The 24,422-nt window shown below is 34.9% G+C and overlaps 4 protein-coding genes and 1 long non-coding RNA gene across 12 annotated transcripts in view; 2 read left to right on the plus strand and 3 right to left on the minus strand.

Annotated features, from left to right (window-relative positions):
• Positions 1-2,061: 2,061 nt before the first annotated feature.
• LOC132913518 (uncharacterized) lies at positions 2,062-5,729 on the minus strand. Its single transcript, XR_009659397.1, has 2 exons — positions 3,028-5,729; positions 2,062-2,902 (listed from the first exon to the last, which is right to left on the minus strand). It is a non-coding gene; the product is annotated as an uncharacterized LOC132913518 (long non-coding RNA).
• Positions 5,730-5,905: 176 nt separating this feature from the next.
• On the plus strand, positions 5,906-10,237 carry LOC132913515 (sodium-independent sulfate anion transporter-like). Its single transcript, XM_060971923.1, has 10 exons — positions 5,906-6,148; positions 6,228-6,641; positions 6,759-6,913; positions 7,336-7,633; positions 7,784-8,096; positions 8,174-8,335; positions 8,404-8,544; positions 8,722-8,867; positions 8,958-9,149; positions 9,436-10,237. The coding sequence occupies exons 2-10, from the start codon at positions 6,507-6,509 to the stop codon at positions 9,697-9,699; spliced, it is 1,806 nt and encodes a 601-aa protein (XP_060827906.1). The 5' UTR covers positions 5,906-6,148; positions 6,228-6,506; the 3' UTR covers positions 9,700-10,237.
• LOC132913511 (homeobox protein 2-like) lies at positions 8,806-16,215 on the minus strand. 4 transcript variants are annotated; one of them, XM_060971912.1, is made up of 6 exons: positions 15,812-16,215; positions 15,430-15,469; positions 15,066-15,183; positions 14,286-14,726; positions 13,996-14,204; positions 8,806-13,917 (listed from the first exon to the last, which is right to left on the minus strand). In XM_060971912.1, the coding sequence occupies exons 2-6, from the start codon at positions 15,464-15,466 to the stop codon at positions 11,057-11,059; spliced, it is 3,666 nt and encodes a 1,221-aa protein (XP_060827895.1). In that variant the 5' UTR covers positions 15,467-15,469; positions 15,812-16,215; the 3' UTR covers positions 8,806-11,056. The 4 variants fall into 4 exon arrangements, with proteins under 4 accessions (XP_060827895.1, XP_060827897.1, XP_060827896.1 ...); XM_060971914.1 differs by lacking the exon at positions 15,430-15,469 and having other exon boundaries at positions 15,066-15,179; positions 15,812-16,214; XM_060971913.1 differs by lacking the exon at positions 15,430-15,469 and having other exon boundaries at positions 15,812-16,214.
• A 59-nt stretch (positions 16,216-16,274) lies between these two features.
• On the plus strand, positions 16,275-20,497 carry LOC132913514 (sodium-independent sulfate anion transporter). 2 transcript variants are annotated; one of them, XM_060971921.1, is made up of 9 exons: positions 16,275-16,610; positions 17,729-17,952; positions 18,054-18,249; positions 18,329-18,549; positions 18,617-19,181; positions 19,252-19,478; positions 19,559-19,732; positions 19,808-19,970; positions 20,051-20,497. In XM_060971921.1, exons 2-9 carry the CDS (start codon positions 17,743-17,745, stop codon positions 20,200-20,202), a joined length of 1,908 nt encoding a protein of 635 aa, XP_060827904.1. In that variant the 5' UTR covers positions 16,275-16,610; positions 17,729-17,742; the 3' UTR covers positions 20,203-20,497. The 2 variants fall into 2 exon arrangements, with proteins under 2 accessions (XP_060827904.1, XP_060827905.1); XM_060971922.1 differs by lacking the exon at positions 16,275-16,610 and adding an exon at positions 17,184-17,653.
• Positions 20,281-24,422, minus strand: part of LOC132913512 (uncharacterized) — a 50,103-nt gene continuing 45,961 nt past the window's right edge. For all 4 annotated transcript variants that reach the window (XM_060971916.1, XM_060971918.1, XM_060971919.1 and 1 more), the window contains 2 exons: positions 23,531-23,749; positions 20,281-23,394 (listed from right to left, as the gene is read on the minus strand). In XM_060971916.1, the coding sequence (XP_060827899.1) occupies positions 21,010-23,394; positions 23,531-23,749 (2,604 nt within the window). In that variant the 3' untranslated portion in view covers positions 20,281-21,009. The remainder of the gene's footprint in view (positions 23,395-23,530; positions 23,750-24,422) is intronic.

Raw genomic sequence — 24,422 nt, forward strand, 5'->3', positions numbered from 1 at the left:
CTTGTCAATGTGTTAAATATCCAATGAAATACTAAGATCTTGATTAAATGTTACTAATTATTAATTATAAATAAGGCTCAAATGCATCCTTCTGAGCTATTTTACTACATTTTATTACATATTAATTTTACTATGAAATTATGCATAATATACAAGCGATGTTTGTTCGTCCAGTCGCGGGGAGACGCGTCTCCGTTAGGTGCGTCAACGGGAGTCGTAAATTCCCGTTACGATCTACGGATCGACACCGCGAGCAGGGCGATCCCCTGATTTCAGTTACGACAATAGGGGTGGTTATATTGAAATAACTGTAGTCTTCAGTTATATATTTTTATTTATTTCGCCACTTTTCACAACACTTGGAACGTATATAGAAATATGTTGTAATGGATACCGGTTAACGCGATGAATCCCGATATCGTGTGAAACTATTAGACTAGCTTGCCGAATGAGTGCAAGAACCGTCCGAAGTATGTTGACGCCAAGAATCGACTGTCTCGTTGGCGTGAATTGAAGTTAGTGCCTCGATGGCTAGAATTATACTTGAATGACTTGCTTAGTAGAAGAGCAGAGACTTGACTGTCTGCGTGGTAGAAGAACAGAGACTTGACTGTCTGAGGAGCAGTAGAACAGTGAGTGACCCATCTCGTCTTATTTAGGAGGAAAGCTCGGTGTAGGTGTACCCTTGCTGAACTAAGGACGCGGATTCGTTGTTCACACTTTTCGGTAGAATAGTGAGGGTAACGATCCGCGATGCCCATTGGTTTTTGGCCAATATTAATACACATAATGCGAGGAGAAAGTCTCCTGCATATTTGGCTCATGGGTGTCCTTGTTCTTGGGAAAAACCCGCCATTTAACGGGACACATCTGCTTTCCCCGTAATTAACAAGAGAGTGCAATAAACCTAATGACTGTTCAAATGACCATCCATAAACCGAATAATATTTGTATGAATCGAAAGTAAGTTGAAAAGATTCGGTTTATGGTGGTTCCTTAGGTTACTGCAGGTCAGTTTGATGAGAGATAGGCGTCGGCGGTCAGACCGAAAGGTACGTCGCACTGACCGTCTAGCGCGCCGTAACAAGCGATATCTTACAATTGTAATATGAATATGTCTAATAATATAATTGTTTATCGTAACACTTATGCACTTAACTACTATCTTCTACACTTCAAAAAGACAATGATAACTTTTAAAATCTTTCTGCATAATATTTTACTCAAAATACGATACCGCGCGAAATGGTGTAACTTTAAGTTTTAGTTTAAAAATATACCACCAGAGTGCGCTTGTTACATTTCCAGGTTCAGGAACGTATTATATTCTATCAGTACCCGGACACCATTCGAATTTTCTTGAAATTTATTTCGATATCCACCTATTTATGTGTGTGATATAGATTGGTAGATGTAGACTTGGTTCCGGAATCGTAGAAGCTGAGAGTTGATTGAACTGATGTCGTGTAAACCGTTGAGATGACTGCCCTAATGTTGTAGGAACAGTTGAGATGACTGCATTATTAAGAGGACTGTTCTAAGGATGTAGGAACAGTTAGATGACTGCTCTAAGGTTGTAGCAACAGTGAAGTTTGCTCTCGTGTTATTACGGAGGAAAGCTCGGTGTGGATGTGTCTTTTGAACTAAGAACGCGGATTCGTTTTTTCACACTTTTCGATAGTGAGGATAACGATCCGTAATGCCCATTGGTTATAGCCAACGTTAATAAATGAAAATATGAGGAGGAAGTCTCCTGACAACGTGGCTCATGGGTGTCCTTGTTTATGGAAAAAACCTGCTTTCCCATTAGACAAACATCCGCTTTCTTCATAATTTGTAAGAGCGTGCAAACCTAAGGATAATTTAAAGACTATCCATAAACCGAAAATATTTTCATGAATAGAGAGTAAGTCAAAAGGATTCGGTTTGCGGTGGTGACTTAAGTTCGTCTGTATCGAGGGTCTGTGTAACGGTGCGTGGGCCTTGGCAGCCAGACCATGAGGGACGTCACACAGATCATCTCACGCGACGTAAGAACAATATTAATTGCACTTAACTTACATTATTATAGAGAGATTTCAGTGCAGGATTAATTTTAAATTCAATAATATTACTGTTACGCACAGATATCCTGCACGTTTTATTAGATACAAAATTTTAGATTCCTAGTCAGAATTTCTTCTTATGCTCATCTCATGCTCAGGACATCTATGTTTTTATCTCTTCTAGTTATTTATAGTTGTACACGTTAATATCTCTATATGTTTATAAGCCTAAGAAGCCTTCCTACCACCAATAACTTTATAGTCCAAAATAATTCATACAAAAATTCCATTGTAGATTTTCCACCTTCCTTCCAAAGGAATATTTGAGAATTATAGTAATTGTACTTCGTTAGCAAAATTCACATCGCTCATCCAGAATTAATTTAGCAAGTTGGGAAGTGTCCTTTTAAATATCTCAACCAGAAGCGGTGCTATGTACAGCGAAGGCTGAGTCACTTTTAACTCGTACATATATTTCAAATTTATTATCCTGTAAGTTACATTTATGTATTATTATTCTATCAAAGTGACCGATTTTATCTTTTAAGTAATGTTAATTTTAAATACGGGGAACGAAAGTCTTTCCATTGGATTTTTACTTTGTCGCTATAAAATATAGTAATAAATATAATATAAATAATACATAAAGTATAGTGAGAGACAAGAATGTTAATTTTTATTCATTTTCTGTACTTGAACTTCTTGAGAAAAATGCGCCTTACACGCTGCATCACGTCTTTCATCGATGTCTATTTTGTCTGTGATCTGTTAGATGTACTGTTACTTTCTATTAATATTCCCGATCGAAAAGAACACGTCGTCCTCATTTTTCAAAAAATATTTTGCTGCTTTCTCTTCTAAAAAGGAGACAAACAATCAGAAATGATGTTAAAATTATGATTCGTACAAAACAGAAGAACAAAACGAAATAGACGAAGAAGAAATATTATACCTTGAAAATTAAAATGTAAATTTGACTTACGGGTACGAAGGATCTCTCTAATCTTAGACAACCCAAGATCGCTCTCTTTTTTGTCAGCCAGTAATTTGCAATCGGGAGCCTCGATTATTTCCAGGAATATCCCTGATTAAAGAGTGGATAACGCCATGAAAACATAACATTTCAATTTGTACCAATCTATCCATTCAAATGATCAAATATGTTACAAATTCTCTATTATTACAATTTTTGTATCTTTACCAAGACCTTCGTTGACTTGCGACGAACAGGTTATGAAAATAAAGTTAATTACATTGATAATTTGAACAATTACTTTGATTTACATGTTTGAGCTATGACGGAGCACAGATAATTTTAGAACGTGTGAGTTTCCCTGCAAATAAAGGAAAATATAAACATAGTCTGAAGCAATGGGCAAGCAAGTGGACTATGGAAAATAGAGACACATTAGAAAATTGGCGAGACAGAGAAATAAAAACTGTGTAAATTCCAAGATGTATAATGAGACGATAATATGACGTGTAATGTGATTATTTGATGTTTTGGAAACAGCGTTAACTCGAGTGATAAAATATTTTTCTACACTTTTATCGTGATTCTTGTGAACTTTTAGTTAAGAGATTGTAAAAATAAAATTATAATAATTACGGCTTTAATTTGAAAGCAAAATCAAATTGATCGCAATTAATCATAATTTAATTATTTTACCCAATGTTAAATTATGATTAAAATTAAAAATTAAAAAATTATGATTTTACCCAATGATCTCAATTCATACTGTTCGCAAGTATCTTGGGTAATTTTAAATTCAAATTTCAGTCATTAACAGCTGTGTACATATTTTATGATATTTTTTAAGATATCCAAATATTATATAAATAAATAATTAATAATATAATGTAAATAAATAATTGTATAAATAAATAAATCCAGATTTTTGTCTTTGGAACGAACACATTTTATATTTGTTCCAACTATTTCTTATTCAATAATAAAACAAAATTGGAAGTTTCATCGTAATAAATATGATAGTAAAAATTAACAACCAGGCAATTATTTTCTATGTTCAGATCGATATGCGTTCAGTTGTTGAATACAATACTAAGAACATAATCCATAATTTTTCCTGTCTTTTCCCTTTCCAATTGTCAAATGACAATTGATTTATTGCTTACAGCTAAACGTAGTCTTGTTCAAGCTGTCTCAACATGAGTATGCGTATTTCAAACATGTTCTAACGTGAGACTACAATTTCGTAATATTCACAAGTGTAGACAAAATTATTTCCTTCGTTATAACGTAAATATTAGTTGTTGTAATTACCATGTATAAATTCTTTTGCTATTTCGAGATACTCGTTTACAAGCATCAGAAATAACATACATTCAATTCAATTCACCGGTACAAATTATTTTTCTTTTCTTATTTATTTAAACTTCGAGCTAATACTCGGTCTTGAACATTTTTTATTTATTTATTTATATAAACTTTATACTAACATTAGTCCACGAATATATTTTATTTATTCATTTATTTATTTAAGCTTCGTACTGCTTCATGAATATTTTAAGCACCTTTTTCGATAAAACAAATTATCGTTCAATCGTTGCTTCAATTTTTAAGAATAATATCATCGACCAACATTATATATATTAAAGATGCGTTACGTTTTGACTTTGGTAATAAATAAATCTAAAAGTTAAAATGTTTCGTGCTATGTTTTCCCATAAAACATTGATAATTTTTGCTTTACTTTCATGAATTCATCGTTACACTCGTCGCGTTAACATGCAAAACATATCGTCGTTCAAAACCACGCAACGTCCTTGTAATTACAGGCATGCACACGATGTGTCGCGCTCGATGATAAGAATTTCAACCATTCTCTCGGGACAAGAAACTCACCGGTAAAAAGGACTCTACTGAAAAAACAACAAGAAAAGAATCGTGAAAAAGTGTAGCAGAACGTATCTGTTGTCGATTGACAATGTCCACTGACACATTCCGCGATAATGCGCGGAAGGAATTCCGTGCTGGAACAATCGGATGTTCACGATTGCTTGACGATAGTTTTTTGTAACAATTTCATGTTTATTTCCGATTGACGTAACGATGTTTCTTTCCAAAGAATAAGCTACCGTCATACTACGCTGCAATGATTGGAGTGCCTTGATCACTATCGTTTGCGACGAATCGTGGTTTTTGTACATCTTTTTTTTGTATTTTATTATCGCGTGAGACCAGGTGTAAACTAGAAATGCTATTTCGTTGCGGTCCTATACATTAAAAATACAACAAAAATATAATATATTATAAATCTTGATATATGAGTAAATAAGTAAATTATTAATTTTTGTATTAATACAAACAAGCGTAGAACTTATTCGATGGAGACTAGCGATGCTGCATCGTTGCAATTTTACATTTTACAGCTACTTACAACAAAATACTATTGATGGCACATATGAAAAGATCTCCATATGATACTTAAATAATATATCTTGATAAAATCAAATAAATCTGCGAATATGTTAAACGATCAGATGTAAATGATCGCATATGAATATAAGTATGAATTATATAAAATACAGGATGTGTGCAAAAAGGGCTAGTTCAAAAAATAAAGAGAAGAGCAGATGATTATCCGAATGGAGAACAACCAACGGGAAGCTCAAAAGAATGCTGAAAATCCGGATATAGGGCGATGGAAAGAACGTCCAACATTTGTTAGGTAAATTAGCGACAATCTGCGTTTGCCAAACCCAGTGACAATTTAGAGAAGGATCGACGCATGCGTTCAAATTCTGACGGACGTATCGGCAGTTCCAGACTACAATGGTGGGAGAATCAGGCACGTGTGAAACAGCTGTAGATTCAATCAGTGTACAGAACAGGTACAAGACGATACATCAATCGGTAGGTTCCTTCCGTCTAAGAAACGTTCCATTCATCGATATCCATTTTCTTTTTCTTTTTTCACATTTTATGGCGAACCACTTATCGCGATACGTTATCAGTGACAGAGAAAGGTGAAACTGAAATAAAAGATCCTGAAGAACAGCGCAATAAAATACTAAGGTGGCACATTCGTGGTAACTGTTAGATGAAGAAATTGGTGAATCACGTGCTTAAACGTTTTCACGTGAGCATCGGTCAGGTGATTGTAAATTGTGTCTTCGCACGTCAAACCGTTTGCTATACTTACTAATTGTCCCTCGAAGATCCGTTAATTGCCGGCTCATTTCGTCGACGTTGAATGGAAAGGGGGTACGCGTTCAATTAATGAGACGATGCAGCTCGCATAGCAAGAAGACACGCCGATGGAGTACGACAGAGAGTCGGTTGAAGCTCAAACTCAAAGTTCTTCCTTCGTCGTGGTCTGCCATTCAAATTGAGTCAGCGGAGTGCGTCGTGTTTTCAGGATTCCAAGTTAAAATGTGCTGAAATTGTTTGGTTCAGGTCAAAGAAAGACTGGCTGAGGTGAAGAAAATTTTAGTGACATGACTGGATTCAGTTTCAAAAAGTTATTGAAGAACAGAATTCCTGTTCTGAATTGGCTACCCCTGTACAGAACAAAGGATGCATTGGGTGATCTGGTTGCGGGTTTCACGGTGGGCCTGACCCTGATACCACAGGTATTTTCCAAAGTTCATGATCTTATCGTCGTGAATTAAAGTCTTATCAAAGTTTCGCGATGTCTATTTCATAATCCCATAACCGATCCGATTCGAACAAGCTTGATATAATTTCAGGCGATCGCGTACGCTGGATTGGCAGGTCTGACACCGCAATATGGTCTTTACAGCGCGTTTGCTGGCAGTTTCGTTTACATAATTTTTGGTACCTGCCGAGAAGTTAATATTGGTCCAACTGCGTTGATCTCTTTGCTAACATACACATACGCGAGGTAAGCTGTCCACGTTCTCGCGGAAACATTATTCCTTTAGACTTAATTTAAGATTCAAGCCTGTGAATGAACCATCTCAATTGACTAACACAATGGTTGAATTTGCGTATATCATAGCAGACAATTGGAGCCATCATATAATATAATAACGGCTGAAAAGATGCTGTTATCCTTTGAAACGCAGTTATCTTACTTTGACTTCCTTTCAGCCTTAGTCTTGAGATCCACCTACTTTAATAATGTTGTACCTTCTTTTATCATACGAATCACGTTTAAAAATACTTGCAACTTTTGACGAATAGCCTTTCACTTCTTACTCTTTGATCCCGGAAACGCGAGGCCCCAAATTACTTCTGTAGCTTTGGCAATCACGGTTCGTTTGTGTTCGAACGTTTAATATTTCTGCTCTTATGGTATTCCAGAGGTATTCCCGAGTACGCTATCCTCCTGTGTTTCTTGTCAGGGATCGTTACGATAGTTCTCGGAATCCTTCGACTGGGATTTCTGGTGGAATTTGTTTCCATACCTGTCGTATCGGGATTCACGTCAGCCGCCAGTCTAATTATCGCCTGCAGTCAAATCAAGAGCTTACTAGGCTTGAAGATACACGGGGAAAGTTTCATCGAGATTTGGCGGGAATTGGTTAACAACATCCACCGGACCAGAATCCCTGACCTGATCTTGTCTTGCTGCTGCATTCTAATTCTATTAACCTTGAAGGTAATTCACCATGGACTCTATCGCTAGCAAAACGAGTTCGTGTGCGCTATGAATACGTAAAAAAGAAAAAAAGAAGATAGAAAATCAACGAGAAAAACGAGCCAGTCATACATACTCATACAACTCCTTTTTATTTCCTTCTCGTTCCAGATACTCAAAGATGCCAAGGTCTCGAATAAAATTTTAAGCAAACTGATCTGGTTCCTTGGAACTGGTAGAAACGCCCTCGTCGTAATTCTATGCGCCGTGGCGTCGTACGTCTTCGAAAGTCACGGTGGAGCACCTTTCATTCTTACAGGTCACGTCGAGGCCGGACTACCCTCCATTACTCCACCACCTTTCTCGATAAACATTGGAAATCAAACCGTAACTTTCCTCGATATATGCAAAAATTTAGGTACCGGTATTATAATCGTTCCTTTGATCTCGATCATTGGGAATGTTGCCATCGCGAAGGCGTTTTGTAAGTTTCCAAGCGATATTTCATTTTCCGATAGCTCTCGATACTCTTCGAAACGCTAATTATATTTTTAACAAAAGCACGAGGAAAGTCGCTCGATGCTACTCAGGAGATGTTAACTTTGGGTCTGTGCAACGTTGTTGGATCATTTTTCAATTCCATGCCGGTCACTGGTTCGTTTTCCAGAAGCGCCGTGAACGATGCTTCCGGCGTAAGGACGCCCTTGGGCGGTATCTACACAGGTAACGATGAAACGTTCACGGTTATAAACGTTCGCGAATATGTGATGCAAATTAGGTTTCCATTATAGGCATTCTAGTCATTCTTGCACTGAGCTTATTCACACCGTATTTCTATTACATTCCAAGAGCGACCTTAAGTTCCGTGATAGTTTGTGCGGTGATATTCATGGTCGAGGTGAAAATGATACGACCTATTTGGAAATGCAGCAGTGAGTAAAAAAAATCACTCAAACTTAATATAAAATAATAATAATAAATGAAATTAGTAGAATTGTAACTTACAATGGGGTGAAAGCTTACAGAGCTATATCGGGGTCATTCGGAGAATGTTGATAACATCGTTATAAACCGTTTCAAAATATACTGATTCAGAAATGTGATTCCAGAACGAGATCTGATCCCGACTTTCACAACATTCTTCGCATGTTTATTCGCCGGTGTTGAATTGGGAATTTTAATAGGAGTGGCAATTGATCTGGCAATATTAATTTATTTCAACGCCAGGCCGACAATATATATCGAATACAGAAATGTAAGTACATAACAATGATTGACAAAGACTTGATAAAGAGATTGCTATTGTTTTAAAAATATCCCCATTTTATTTTCTTTCTCACCGCAGACTCCTACGTTAAATTACATCCTCGTGCGTCCCAGCGCCGGGTTGCTGTTCCCAGCGGTGGATTACCTGAGGATATACCTGTTAGAGAACTTAGCTAATGATCATCATAAATTACTGAAAAATTTCAAGAACACGAAAATCGTCGTACTAGACTGCAAGCACATCGATAAAATTGATTTCACTGCGGCGCATGTATGTATAATAATCTGAAATAGCGGATTAAGAATTTGGCCTGGATTTTACTTCTTCGAGCCTGCTTCTCCCGTTTCTTTCACATCCTTCTTACAAAAAGATTTTTTTTTTTTTTTTTTTCTTAATCGCGTTTACAGAGAAAATAGCAGAGATTTTTATATTACGATGATAATGGAGAAAAGATATAACTCGATTGCTCAACAATCGCTCAAAGATGTAAGATCTAGGACAGATTTGAACACAATTCGTTAATTTGTTCAAATTCCTCGATTTGTAACATTTACAGGGATTAAATATGGTAATGAGAGACTTTAAGGAACAGAATCATTTCTTGATATTGCTACAACCGTCCAAGGAAATCGCACGAAGTATCCAATCGCTCTCCAAAGAAACGATCGATGTGGTCAATACCGATGCCGAGCTCGTAGCTATTTTGAAAGAATTGAGCACGACCAAAGTAGCTAAAGAAATTGGTGCAGAAGTAATAGATATGTCGAATGGGATAGCTATCAGTGCCACGAGAAGTGAACTAACGAGTACGAAGCTTTGAAACGAACTCTAAATTTAAGGCATGAAAATTAAATAGAGATACCGATAATTGGATCTTCAACAAAATATTTGCAATTTCTACAGGCTCCTCTTTTTTTGTTCCTTTTTTGTTTTTTTAATATATATATATATAATATAATATTGAAATTGAATTGTAAGACTATCAACGATATCGTATAAAATCGTAATGAACATTAACGTATGTTTATGATGTATATATGAATTGTATGATAATTCGCAAGTTTTTTTTTTTAACTTTTTATAAAGATATACGAATCGACCAGCAATGATATAATTCATCAGAAATTACTTCATTTTATCTATTTCAAAGAGATTCTATTGACACGTGCATTTCATAATACAGATGAAAGAATAATACTGTGGTTATAAATGCATATCAGAATATGTCGAGGGATTATAATATATTTATATATATATATATATATAACATCTACCAAATATGGCAAGTTTACGTTTTCTTTTGTAAAAACTTGTAAGTCCTCGAAAAATAAACTATATGATATTTCTTAACAATATAAGCAATATTTAAACAAAAATATATATATATTATAAAACTCTTTGCCTCCAAATAACACAGAAAGAAACAATGAAGTAAACAAAATTATTTGCCAATATTAGGTCGTAAAAACGAAATTATTTAACACTGTAACCAATTAGAGCATAAATTATCATCGTAACGATATCACATGTACCTACCAAGGAATCGAATTCAAGAAGAAAGGAAAGAACGAAAATATTTGTAATGCGAACTAAACCCTAAGTCGCCATAATACTTTCGATAGTAGGAACTTAAAAAATGTTTTGCAAATTTGCATCTAATTACACATCGTGTATCGTGCCAATTACACGACGTGAAACGTCTCGTAACAAGCGCTTGATTATTGTTTTAAAAGTACATAGAATCGAAGTAACGAGTAACATCAATGTCTAATAATCATGGTGGATATAAATATCTGAAGGAAATCTAGAAAATAGATTTGCTACTTTCACACTGTTACGTTAGGAAACAAGATGAACTATCGCGTAATATTTCCAACAAATGGCAGTATCATATAAACTTCTTTTTAAAGCTTCTCAACTTTGAAAACTATCTTCTAATAGTGCGAGACATCTAATACGATGTATGTGATATTATATCTAGATTAATTAAAAAACTGACTTGTACGATATACATACATGTACATACATATACATATATAAAGATAACGATGATACAAACAGATGAAAAATCGTAAGGTAAATGTGCAACCACCTTTTTTGTACCGCATAACTGTAATTATCTATCGAAAACAAGAAATAAATGTATATGCATGGTACTGTTCACCATTTTTCTAGGCTTACTGATCCATTGTTTTGCGCATGTTACGCCCCGTGTTTAGCCTGGTTGAAACCTCTTTTGAAGATGCGTGGTAAGTCGTATTTTTTTGAAAATGAGGGATGTAATGCTGCGCGTTAACAGCGTGCATGTTGTAAGTTGCGGATTTCATATCCGACTGTATGGATGAATTTTGCATAGTATCAGTCTTCCGCGAATAATTAATTCCGTAATACATACATTCTTTTGGTGATACCATAGGTATACATTCGGAATTATTTTTCGATACGTCATCCTTCCTGTTGTTAGAGTCCTGATTATTGTGGTACGTAGGGTAGGTCTCTGGAATTCTTTGATAACTAGTAGAATTAAAAGCGCGTGGCTCGTATTTCTGATTCACCTGCATGTGCATATTCGACGGACCATTCTTCGCAATAGGATCCATTGTAACTGCGTATGAGAACGGTACCATTAGCTGACTATCTTGAGAACAATTTTGATACTCATTTGGCACAGGTGTTCGATATTGACTAGCTCTTATGTGAACATCCATAGTATTAGCCTTCATTCTGACACTGTTCGTTTTACAACCTTGCATATAATTGTCAAGTTTTACAGGGACAGAAAAGCTCGGAGCATTTTCCAGAGGTTGCATCGGCTGGAAATGTTTATATAAGTTGCTCTGTACGGACGTCGATACAGGACAATTCATAGAATCCGTCAAATTGTTAGGTGGTAATGCTTGATTTGGAAATGTGGTGCAATTGCTATATGGAGGATTTTGGAATAATCGTGCTGGATACTGTATCATTGGATTCCAGCTTTGCATACACATTGGTGGGACATAAAATAACGGATGTTGCAAGTAACTCGTTTGTTGGATGTTGTTGAAATCCGCGTTGCACATGTGTCTGGAATTCTGAATTGGGATGTTCAAAGAATGGGCAGGATTTATCACATTTCCAAAAAGAAACATATCTGGAAGAGGCAAATTCCACTGATTATGCTGTGTAGTTATAGGATGATTATGAAAACCTGATGGTGGTAGAACTGACGTTTGAGTATTATGCATCAGAATATTAGAAGGATCAGTTTGCAACATGTTTTGGTTTTCTATACTGTAAGAAGAGGTACTTGGAATTAATATATTTTGAGGGATGATTGTACTGTCAGCTGTTTTTCTTGGTACAGTTTGTGCATTATTATACTGATTTAGATAGACAGCAGGCATATTTTGATAGGGCAATCCATTTCCCATAGCGATAGCTGGATTTGAATTATTCTGTGACAATATGCTTTGTGGTGACATATGCGATGTTTGTTCTGGTTTTTGATGTACTAAATCCATAAGATGTAAATCTCGTTCGTTATTTTGACTGCTGGTGGTTGTATTATTATATTGAGCATTATTATTATCGAAATAACTTCTATTTTGTACATTTTGGTGGTTTTCAATTTGTTGAGCATTATTTGTATGTGGTGTATTTTGTAAATCAGAATAAAATGAATTTGCTGGAGGCTTGCTTTGATGCATAGAATTATCAGAATATGATGTTACAGAATGATGTGCCATATTAAATTCCTGAATGTTATCTAAAAATTTAACTGATTTCGTTTCTGAATTACTAGTACTTGTTTTATTATTGCTATTATTATTACTAGTATCTTCTTGTTCAGTCTTCACAAATTGTACTTCAGTTTCATTACAAGAAGCCTGTGAAATCTGTGATTCTTGTGGTGTATGACATGATGTATATATACTTGTGCAATCTTTGGTACTACTTGGAAAAGAATTTAATGATTTTATAGACTGTACATTATTTATAGCAGTTGAATCTAATGCATCAGTCTTTATATTACTAGCACCGTTACTTGTCTTATGTGAGTATACAGTTATCTTTGAGCCTTCAGATTGAGAACGCATCTTTGTATCTGCTGAATTAATACGATTTACTCTATAATCTTTTGTTAAGTTATTATCTGTAATATTCCTTTTATGATCATCTGTTTTCATTTTCCCATTTACATCCTTGATAAGCGTCTGAAATATACCGGAAGATCGCCTATAAATATTAGAATCTTTCTTAAATTTCTGATTGTATGCCTGATCATCTTTAATATTTCGTTCATTGTTGTTCTTTGCATTAGTTAAATTTGCGTAACTTCGTTTGTTTGATACTGGATTTGTCTTTATTAAACTTCTTTCATTTATATTGCATTCTGTGATACTTGAATTCTTTGTACCTTTTCCAGAAACATTCTGATTGGATTGTATACTGCTAATTTGTTTAGTTACTAAAGGTTGTTGAGTTTCGCACTTCTTTCTTGATACGTTCTCAGCTGAATTAGACACGTTAATACTGTTATTAAAGCCAGATGAATTATTAATATAACCATTTTCTTCTGGCTTAGTTGCATTTTTTGAATATCGTTGCTGTGACTTTATTAAAGATTTATTTCTATTATAGTGGACATTATATGATTGAGTACGCGTTACATGAATCTTATGACATTTTTTTATGTCATCTATTTCATTATTTTTTTTGTCTGATTCATTTTTACTTGGTTTTAATTTTGTTGCAACAGATTTGCTTTTCTCATCTAATCCCTCTATGGATCTGCTTTTATTACCACTATCATTAAATGTAGAAAAATGTTGTTTAAAAAACTGTTGCTCCTTCATTCGTGCTCCTTTTCCCGTGATTAAATTTTTATTGTAACTATTGACTTTGCTATATTTATCATTAAGCTTAGGAGTTGTCCCTACAGCTACCTTTTTTGAATCCATAGAAGTTGAAGTTATATTATCATTACATAAATTTAATAAGTCATCCTTAGATTTAGAAGTTTGTTTCGAAGGAGTCCAAGATTCTTTCAAAGAGCCTGCAAGCAGAAGACATTTTTTTTACTGCAAATTCCTTACAATGATATTCTAGTCAGTTTAAGGAATTTTATTCTCACCTGACTGTTTTTTAATCTTTTGATCATTCAATCTTTTAGTATTAATTTTTTGAGTTGTCTTTTGTATACTTGTCTTTGTGTCCAATGGTGACTGACTTTTAGATTTTTCATTATTATTGTTATTATCATGACACTGCTTTGAGTTTACTTGATTATCCACATCACTGTCTGATTTTGGTAAGTTAGATATATTATGATGACTATTATCCCTGATTACATAAATAATACAGATACAACATAGAGAAATTCACAATAAAGAAAATAAGTTCTTAAATTAATCTGTTACATACCATTTGCTATCAGCTTCATTATGTAATTTGTCAGATTTATTATCTTCCTCTTCATTAAGTCTAAATTGCTCTAATTGAACTGTAACAATATCCTCTGTCAAAGACGTATTGATTACCTCCTGTTCATCCAGTCTTTGCATTACCAAAGATTGCGAATTTGGAAATAGTGTATTAGTTACATTAACATCTTCGTTCCAAACAGTCTCCATATCTTTTTGAGAAAAATCAACAGTTTCTAAAGGTGATTGAGATGTATCTTTGCTTAGAGTATTATTGTTTTCATTAATATCTTTATTTAAAATAGAATCAATCTTATTTAATTCAGGACTGTTTGAAAGATTGTTAGTTGAGACAACTTCAGTTTTTTCTTGTGCTCCTTCATTTACTTTAGTTTTGAGTGTGTTATTTACTGTTTCTTTTCCATCTGGAAGTGCCTTTATGCTATAATATAAAAGATGAATACAGAACATTAGGAAATACGGTTATGAATAATTTCCTAATATTTTATGTTTTCTTTGGATATAAAAGATTCTACTATTGATTAATATCACTTGCTTGCAAGGTTATAATTTTAATTGTATAACAAAGGACATCACAATAGCACTCAACGGTATGATTAAATATAACATCAATAGAAAACATCCCACTTGTTTAGATATATTTTATTGAAGTTTTTACAATAAAAGGTATATTAATAACCATTAAAGTAATAATATGAAATGATATAGAAATAAAGAAAACCTAAATAAACCAAAATATATAAAATAGATATAAACGTACTGGCCTGATAACTGAGAATTACTTTTTAGCCACTGCATATTATGCATCTTGCCGATTAAGGCCATCTGCTCTGTATGAAATTTCTTTTCTAAATCTGTATCAGTGGAATCCATTCTACCTATTACAAATTTAGTTACAAAAACAAAATATAATTCTTGACAAAAAAATAATACATTATTTTATTCAGAATTCAGATTAAAGGAATACATGCTCATAAGATTGTAAATGATATATGAATAACAGGTATGATCTCAATATTGAACGTAGGTAGTCACAATCAATAATATTATGAAACAAAATAATAGGACGATGCAAAATATTAAAAATAAAATATATATAGAGTAAATAGTTAAACACATTATACCTCTAATGAATCGCCAATGGGCGATACCTTCCCGCATGTCCTATTGACACAAATTACATTCGCTAAATGACCTAAGATCAGTAGCAAATTTGAAGTAATAAACAACAAAAAAATAATCGTTCGATATAATATGTTACTTCACATAAAGTTCTGAAATTATCCTACGAACAACATACAAAAAGCACGATAAAAATTACAATCACTTTGGTCAATGAATTTGTATCAAACGCATGTTATACATAATTAACGCGAACATTAAAAACAATTACAATAAATACAATTACGACGCAATTGAAATCGAATAGGTACGACATCAATCTAAATGTTAAACTTGGAAATAATGTGATGGTTACATCTACGATAATGATAATTATCCGGTTACCGTATAATTAATCTTCTGATGGCAACCAAAGCATTAAACCAGAAATTTCAGCAGCGTAAGTTTTTCTTCCACTTAATTTACAGACATTAGGAGGAACAACCGACCACAGTAAAGGACGCCATAATACTGATGGACAGGAGGATGCGTAAATGCAAACGAAAGAAAAATTTTCAAAGTGAATAAGAAAAAAGTCTCGTTTATATAGCCCTTTCATTGTACATATTTTTTTGATACTACGACGTTCGATTATCTTAACAATAATTATCGTATATGTGAAAAATTTGTTATTTTAGAATCGTAATAAGCTTTCGAAATTCAAATAATGCCCCCCTCGAAGGACGTTTCGAAACACTAGAAATTTATTGGTTGTCACTCGATGAAACGACAAGCCTAACTTGTTCTTCCTAAATTACCGACTGCAGTAGAAATGCAGTCCCTCTATTGATAAATATGCGAACTGCACTTTCTCTCTGACCATCCCCAACAAACGAAATGCCGATTCTCAGGCTCAGTTTATATAAGATCGTGTTCGGCGCGTATACGATCTTGTCGTAGTCGTAGGGAAAGTAGTACATATGTATTTACCATTTTTACATAAATTTGTTATAAAGCTGTAAAAATTATGATATCGTGTTAACTCAGAGCCTGTAATAGGTTATACTCAGTTTCATAGGCAATCAATATCTCTATCAAGAAAATGACACATACAAATATAATAATTTATAATAATTAACGGTGTGCCCTGTAACACTTGCATTCGACAGAAGTATGTTATCTTATTCACTGTACTACATAATTGGTATGTATTTCCTTTTCATATAACGTTTGTAATCATATAATGTTTAAAGTTCATATTGATATAACAAACAGATATAAAAATTAAATTCGTATGACCGCGTTTATATACTTTTTTAACGCGTGTCCGATTGTTGTCAATGAAAAGGGTCAAGTAGCTATGGCCCTTTAATTAAGTCGGTGGAGTTAAATGGTCTCAGAAGAATGTTGTGAAATATTGTATCGGAACAGGATAAGTGATCAATGATACGTAAAATGGCAAAAAAAGCATCTATAGTTACTGTAACCTTAAACACCGGTGAAATTGAAACTATGCCATTTTGTAGATATGTTATTATCGTTGATAATTATGTATCGTGTGAATAATATTCTTGAATAATTATGATAACGGTGCGATTGCTACCAATGTTATCGTTCTTTCGCTATATTTTAAAATATTAGCAAAAATCAGAAAATAATATTTTCTATTTTCAAAAAGTAAGGCACATTATTTTTTTTTGTTTTTCTACATTTGATTTATCATTTATTTAATCATTATTTTTGTCGACAAATTTTTACAAAAAAAAATCTCTATATGGATACAGATAAATCTGTTTTTTCGGAGAATTTATATTATCACACTTGGAATTGTTTTAACGTTGAAATTATCAATATACATATATTCTTACTTTACATCGAATAAGAATTAGTATTGTTGGCGATTGGTGCAAAAAGTACGAAGGCTAGCTGAGATTTTTCCTTCGGTAACGTGAGATAAATTTTGCACTGTGTCTGGGTATATAAGCAGCCAAAAGGCCTTCGGTTTCTTTCAGTTCCTCGTTAAATCGTGAAATGAGAATACCGTTAATTTAAATACATTCTAGATAGGTTTTTCTGTTGCATTATGATATTACAATTCATGCTAACTCAACAATCATTTGAAAAACATTAGTGAGCGTAAAAAGCTGCGCTTCGGTGAAAATCTCAGCTTCCACCAGTAAGAATTTTGTGAATTTGAAAAGGATATTTGAAAAATAATTTGAATTAACTAATTTTTTGGGCATTCAAGTAAAGATTACTATTTTAAAAAATTAATTAATCTGTTTAGTGTCTAGATTAACCGGCTTCCTATTTTTTATAAAGGTACATAATTTACAATGGCTCTCGATGCAATAGACAAAAAACAATGGCATTCAAAAGGCGGACAATTAAATAAATTTGTTAAAAAACGTATACCTATTACGGCATGGTTACCAAATTATAATTCCGAAAAATTTTTGAACGATGCTATCGCTGGCATTACCGTCGGGCTCACTGTTATGCCACAAGGTCTTGCTTATGCCACTTTAGCCGGCCTAGAACCTCAGGTAAATAATTATTTCCTGAACAAAAATTTACAATTAATTTATTTTTTTAATTTCGTTACTTTTAAAATAACAAAATATATGTGTGTGTGTGTGTTCTATAGTATGGTCTTTACTCTGCATTTATGGGAGCTATGGTATATATAGTATTTGGTTCATGCAAGGATATCACAATTGGACCCACTGCTCTTATGGCATTGATGACTCATGAATATGTCCAAGGTAGAAATGCGGATTTCGCAGTATTGTTAGCCTTTTTGTGTGGTTGCTTACAAATACTGATGGCTTTCTTACGGCTAGGTAATTTGATTATGTTACTCAATATTTATGCAGTATAATATTATTTGATATTTACTTTAAACTGCAAAATGTTTTCCAGGAGTACTTATAGATTTTATATCAATACCAGTCACAGTTGGTTTTACTTCTGCAACATCTGTTATAATTGTTGTTTCTCAGCTAAAGGGACTTTTGGGATTAAAAATCTCCTCTCAAGGGTTTTTAGATACTTTAACAAAAGTATTACAAAATATTCATGAGATTAGTTGGTGGGATACTGGGATGAGTTTCTCTTGTATTACTATTCTGTTATTATTTAGGGTAAGTATTTATTAGTTACATTATTTAAATAATTATAGGAGTAAATTAAGGTGTCTTTATTGTTTAGAAAATGAAGGACATCAAGTTATGTTCAAATAACGAGAAACCAACTAAATATCAAAGGATACTGATAAAAATGATATGGTTATTATCAACAGCTAGAAATGCTGTCATTGTTATAATCTGTTCTACCATTGCTTACAAATTAAATTCTACTGAATATGGTTCTCCATTCATCCTTACTGGTCCTGTAAGATCTGGTCTTCCATCTTTTGGGTTGCCTCCTTTTTCTACACAAGTAAAAAATGAGACTTTAAGTTTCACTGAAATGTGTTCAGAACTAGGTGCATCTATAGCATTAGTACCTATAATTGGTGTCCTTGGGAATGTAGCAATAGCAAAGGCTTTTGCAAATGGTGGTAAAGTAGATGCCACTCAAGAGCTAATTACTTTAGGAATTTGTAATGTTCTTGGATCTTGCGCAAGTGCAATGCCGGTTACTGGGTCCTTCAGTAGATCTGCAGTGAATCATGCTAGTGGTGTAAAAACACCAATGGGTGGTTTATACACTGGAATATTAATATTGCTAGCTCTCAGCCTACTTACTCCTTACTTCTACTTTATTCCAAAGGGTAATGCCATTTTTCTTATTTTATTCATGTTTTATGTATTAATATCTCTAAATTAATATTATTTGTCTAGCTTCCTTATCTGCAGTTATTATATGTGCAGTAATATACATGATTGAATATCAAGTTGTAAAGCTCATATGGAGAAGTAGCAAAAAAGATCTGATTCCAATGTTTGTTACCTTTTTGTTCTGCTTAATTATTGGTGTCGAGTATGGAATCTTATTAGGTGTGGGGACAAATCTTATATTCTTATTGTATCCTTCTGCACGTCCTACAATACATGTTGATAAGTGTAAAGTTAGTAACAAATGAAAAACCATTTAGTAAAATTACAGAATCATGTATTTCTAAATATATATGATTTGTGTACATTTTAGACTAACTCTGGGGCCGACTATCTCTTAGTAACACCAGGGAATAGTCTTTATTTCCCAGCTGTAGACTTCATTAAAAAATCAGTCGGCAATGCCGGTATAAAACAAGGTTCTTGTCAAGTTCCAGTTGTAGTTGATTGCAGATATATCTTAGGAGCTGATTTTACTGCTGCAAAAGTAAGTAATTTAGTAATAAAATTTTATATAGTAAAGTAATAAACTGGTACCTATGGTAATAAGTTTTGATTACAGGGAATAGCAACATTGATAAATGAATTTAACAATCGAAAACAAGGTTTATATTTTTACAATCCACGATCGGATGTTATTGCTGTACTTAAAGGAGCCTGTGGAGAAGATTTCCAATATATTTCTACCCAGGATGAATTATCGTACTTATTATCGACGCACCAAGGTAATATAAATATATCCACCTTAATATAGGTAAGATGTTCGCACGAGAACTTATATTTTTTAATTGTTTTCTATTTTTAGAAAAAACATCACAACAACTGTTGGAAATAACACGAGATAAGTCGCACGAACCATTAATGTTAAGTAGTCCTGAAATCACTCACCGAAGTAGTCGTTCATGCCATGAGCTTAATGAAGTTACAACTACATTGTTACATGCTACAGCTAGTTAAACAGTAAAGAATATTTTCAACTTTTTGAACTTTGCTTTCAACTCCTTTCAAGAAGTGAAATTCAAATTGATTAAATAAGCACTTCATTAGAGTAGTGACATACACATCTCAGAGCGTTGTTGGATAATTTTCAGTATTATTAAATTAAATTACAGAAAATGAAATGTTTGACAATTTCAGTACCAATTAAGATGTAAATATATGTGACTTGCTATACATAAATGAAGTATGTTATATTTCTGCCTTTTTTACACTTGTTATACCAATAAGAAATAAATAATATATTGTGTAAATATTTATGTGTTATAATTTGTACACGCCTATGTAAACGTTTATAAATTACAGTCTTTTCTTTAACGCAATTAATTAATTACAAAGATACATACTTATTTGAAAGAAAGATATATTGCACACCGTCCATTAAAATCGTGTAATCGCTCCATCACCAAAATACTTATTTTCATACTGAAACGTACATGTTTACCAGATTTATCAACAGTATTAATTACAATATAAATTAGATTGTCAATTGGCCAATAATACGTAGCAACATTGGAGTAGTGTGTTGGCTGAATTGCGAATTAAGATAAATATTACAAACAACGATATTACGTTTTAATTTCGATGTCGTCATGTAACGAGTGTGAGGAAAGAAATACGAAACGTTTATGAAATATTAAGTAAAAATCGCTTAAAGCTTTTTGATAACTCTCTCAAACCTGTACAAGAATATATTCCAATCTATAATACAATGTCTTCTGTGAGCATATGAGCAGAATCAGGAAATTTGAATATATTCAAATAGTTTTAATAAAGCCCTGAAACAACATCAGTGACTTTTCCACGATTTCCACTTGCAGAGGAAGTTGTGTTTCTTCTTCCAATTGGACTTTCTTTCATCTGTTGATTTCCCGAATATTTCCCAGCATTAAACCGATTTTTTCCTAATCCAAATGTGTCGTAAGTTCGTCCAGCGAAAATCCCGGAATCCATCGATTTATTCAAGAACCTGTTACCAATATTCTCATTCTGACAGAATGAATTATGTCTGACGCCATTCTTCATCAGTATCATTGGAGTACAGTCAAGATCTAATTCATTTTTCCTGGAAGAATTAAGCTCGTTCCATTCTCGATTTCTCTGTTCCTCGTATAGCTCGTCACTTCTTAATTGCTTATTGCTCACATGCCCAGAATAAAATTCATCGCTTTTTAAATGTTTACTTTTTGATTCTTCTTTCCTCCCTTTGGATGTCAGTTCGAAGCAACTCTTCGAGTCTTCTAATCTACTTGACTTCGATCTAACTAGTGCCCTCTCTTCTCGACACTTTTTCATCTTGGATTGATATTTACTAGAACTCCATTGAGTTTTCTCCTCCATGATTACAATATCGATCATCGAGTCTAGACCTTCGTCGATCCTATCCAAAGATTTGGTTAGTAGATTGGGAGATTTTGGAGCCTCGATGGATCTGGGTCTCCGCGTTACCAGAGGTTCAAGGTTGAAGTCCGTGACATAGAACAATCCACTGTCACTTCCTCCTTGGGACGAGCACTGATCCTTTCTAGCGATATGAGATACGTGATGGAACGACTCTGACCTGCGCATCCTACTTCTCGAGTTTTCTTCTCCGAAAAACTGCTCCTGTTTGCTTAAATTCTCCGAGCTGCCGCGTCTTCCGTAACTCTGAAGACTTCGATGCTCGTCGAAAGAGTTCAGGCTCTCAAACTTTCTAATGTGATTCTCCACTCTACTTTTACTGGATCTTTTCGATCGTGGGCTGGAAGCACTTGATTCGAGGTAATCGTGACTCGCAGATCTACGAAGAAGTTTCCTCTTTTCCACCTCGCTTCTATATTTCGAGCTATGTCTGTGGGAAATTCCGTCTGTTTGTCTGTTACTCGATTTCGTCTCGTTCGTCGTTTTGTTCTTCGTATTGCACGATGTTTCGTAGTTCCTGATCGTTTTTTTCTCTTTTATTTCGTTTTCACTGAAACACCGGAGATCGTCGAAGCTTTTCTTCATCTTACGTTCACTGGTATTTTCTGTTTCCTTCCGGTTGCACTGCTTTTGGAAATGATCGACCTCGGTGTTTTTGATTTGTTCCTCGTATGCTTGATTCTTGCCATTATATTTCAGTCGAGAAGCACTGAGAAGGGAATCGCTACCATCACCCAGTGTTTCGTCTTCGATATCTTCATCGTGAGAATTGAACGCCTCTTCCTGGTCGATAAAGTCACAGTGCCTCACTGCCATGATGGCCGACAAACAAGGCGGTGATTTTCTAGGCGGTTGAGGATGTAGAATAGTCGGAACGATCGCTTCTTCCACGTCAGGTCCCTTTACAACGATCTTCACGCTTCCTTCCACAGAAGATTTCGAAACTCTGCGTGTTTCACCGTTCAATCTCCTGGTTCCACCACTGGAATCTGTACTGTAATCCCGATCATTACCAAAGTAAGTCACCTGTTCACCTTTGATCACGCTTTGGGACACATTAGAACCGGTGTTGGACTTCAAAATCTTCGTGTCCGTTTGATGATCTCTCTTCAAGACTTTTTCGTAAACGTACGTATCGGAATTATTTAACGAAACCTTCGAATTAGTTCTATGTAGCTTCGTCTTGGAAGAATTCTCGTTGTAAAAGTCCTGATCCGCATGATCTATCCGATTCTGTTCGTGGTTCTTGTCACCGATCTCTTGCTCCGCGTCCTTCACGATAATCCTCAGTTCCTCGATCACGTCGTCTATCGTCGTTTCCTGATCGTTGTCCGGAGACGTGCTGACTTTCTGATGATTGGTTCGCGATTGGTGCTTCGTATTCTCTGGACTACTCGATCTTTCTGACGAGCTGATGCCTTCGTCCTCGGCGTTCGAGGACATTTTCGGCGACTGTTTCGTACTAAGCACTGTCATCTTCTCACGATCCTCCAGGTTGTAATTGTTCAACTTCTCCAATTGCATTTGCTGAAGTTGCGTCTGCAGAGCCGAAACTTTTTTACTGAGAATCCTACAAGTTTCCTCGGCACGTACAACTCGTCGCTGTAGGGCGTCCACGTCCACGCAGTTGTGCGACCATTTCTGAACTTCCTTATGTAGGAGATCGTTCAAAGCGTCCTCCTCCCTGCCGTCCAATTCTTTCAGCCATTCTTGAAGGACCTGCGGCTCCAGTCCAGCTTCGCAGGCTTCAGCCTAATGACGAACAGATCAACCGGTTATTCGTCATGGAAATTGTGAAGATATCATCAAAGATTCTCGAATATAATTTATAATTTCTAATCGTAGAAATTCCCTATGAAGCTATCAGTTTTCGATCGATATACGTTACCTGAATGTACAATCTGGTTTGCGTTCGCGATGCAGATTTCAGGAAGGCGTTTAGGAATGAAACTCCTGCGACTCTCAGTGCAATCGCTGCTCTGGGAGCCAGGAGAGCTCCAGCGAGGAAACGGAATCTTCCACCCTCGCCATATTTCAGCCTAAGAGTAGATACAGCTTCCGAGACCACTGCGTGACCACCCGGTGTCTGGCAGACCTTTGTCAGTAACTGGAAGAAGCAAACAATCTCAGAGAAACTTGTAATAAATTCTTGAGTCTGCCGCTTAAACAGCAACTCGTTCCCTTCGTCTATCGCGATCGAGAGTTGCGCAAACTAAATTTCTTGTGAGAATGAAATTAGAACCAGCACGTAATTAATAGTTACGTATGATGGAAAATAAGAATCGCGAGTTTTCGTAGCATTGGTCGACAGGATAACGATCTCTTTATTCTCATTATATTCTCGCTGTGCCGTAACTCTGTGATCACGTGCTGTGGAAGTAATTATCCAGTTCGGTTAGTCAACATCTGATCGTAACCGCGATGCTTGGCAAGGTGCACTTCCTCGGACGGTGGAGGAAATAAAAAGTAGCGGAGAATATAGGGGCGTGTATGAGGTTGCAAATGAAGCCGGCCGAATAACGTTTGGATAGACGATAAAAACTGGTTCTCGACGGCGTACACTCTCGAAATAACGGGGCCCCAGCCGTCAAGTGGACCGAGTTTGCTGGATACGCGCGCTTACGATTATCTGAATGGGTCAGATATAGTACATAAGAGACGATCATCTTGCCAAGTGCCAGAAGCTTGACCCACTCTATCCCCATTGGGTTTGCTTTTTATTTTTCCTCTCCTGTTAATCACACATTCCGTCACAGCTCGGATGCTAACTTTATTGCGCT

The sequence above is a fragment of the Bombus pascuorum genome, chromosome 13 (assembly GCF_905332965.1).
Source record: "Bombus pascuorum chromosome 13, iyBomPasc1.1, whole genome shotgun sequence".
Classification (NCBI taxonomy): Eukaryota; Metazoa; Arthropoda; class Insecta; order Hymenoptera; family Apidae; genus Bombus; species Bombus pascuorum.

Bases quoted from the DNA above. Each gene is read 5' to 3' on its own strand.
- LOC132913515 (XM_060971923.1), top strand. From the start codon at position 6,507: ATGACTGGATTCAGTTTCAAAAAGTTATTGAAGAACAGAATTCCTGTT. The intron at 8,545-8,721 runs GTGAGTAAAAAA...ATGTGATTCCAG, and splicing joins ACCTATTTGGAAATGCAGCA to AACGAGATCTGATCCCGACT. The intron at 9,150-9,435 runs GTATGTATAATA...TAACATTTACAG, and splicing joins TTGATTTCACTGCGGCGCAT to GGATTAAATATGGTAATGAG.
- LOC132913511 (XM_060971912.1), bottom strand. From the start codon at position 15,466: ATGCGGGAAGGTATCGCCCATTGGCGATTCATTAGAG. The intron at 14,727-15,065 runs GTACGTTTATAT...TTTATATTATAG, and splicing joins AATTCTCAGTTATCAGGCCA to CATAAAGGCACTTCCAGATG. The intron at 14,205-14,285 runs GTATGTAACAGA...TTATGTAATCAG, and splicing joins AATGAAGCTGATAGCAAATG to GGATAATAGTCATCATAATA.
- LOC132913514 (XM_060971921.1), top strand. From the start codon at position 17,743: ATGGCTCTCGATGCAATAGACAAAAAACAATGGCATTCAAAAGGCGGA. The intron at 19,733-19,807 runs GTAAGTAATTTA...TTTTGATTACAG, and splicing joins CTGATTTTACTGCTGCAAAA to GGAATAGCAACATTGATAAA. The intron at 19,971-20,050 runs GTAATATAAATA...TTCTATTTTTAG, and splicing joins CTTATTATCGACGCACCAAG to AAAAAACATCACAACAACTG.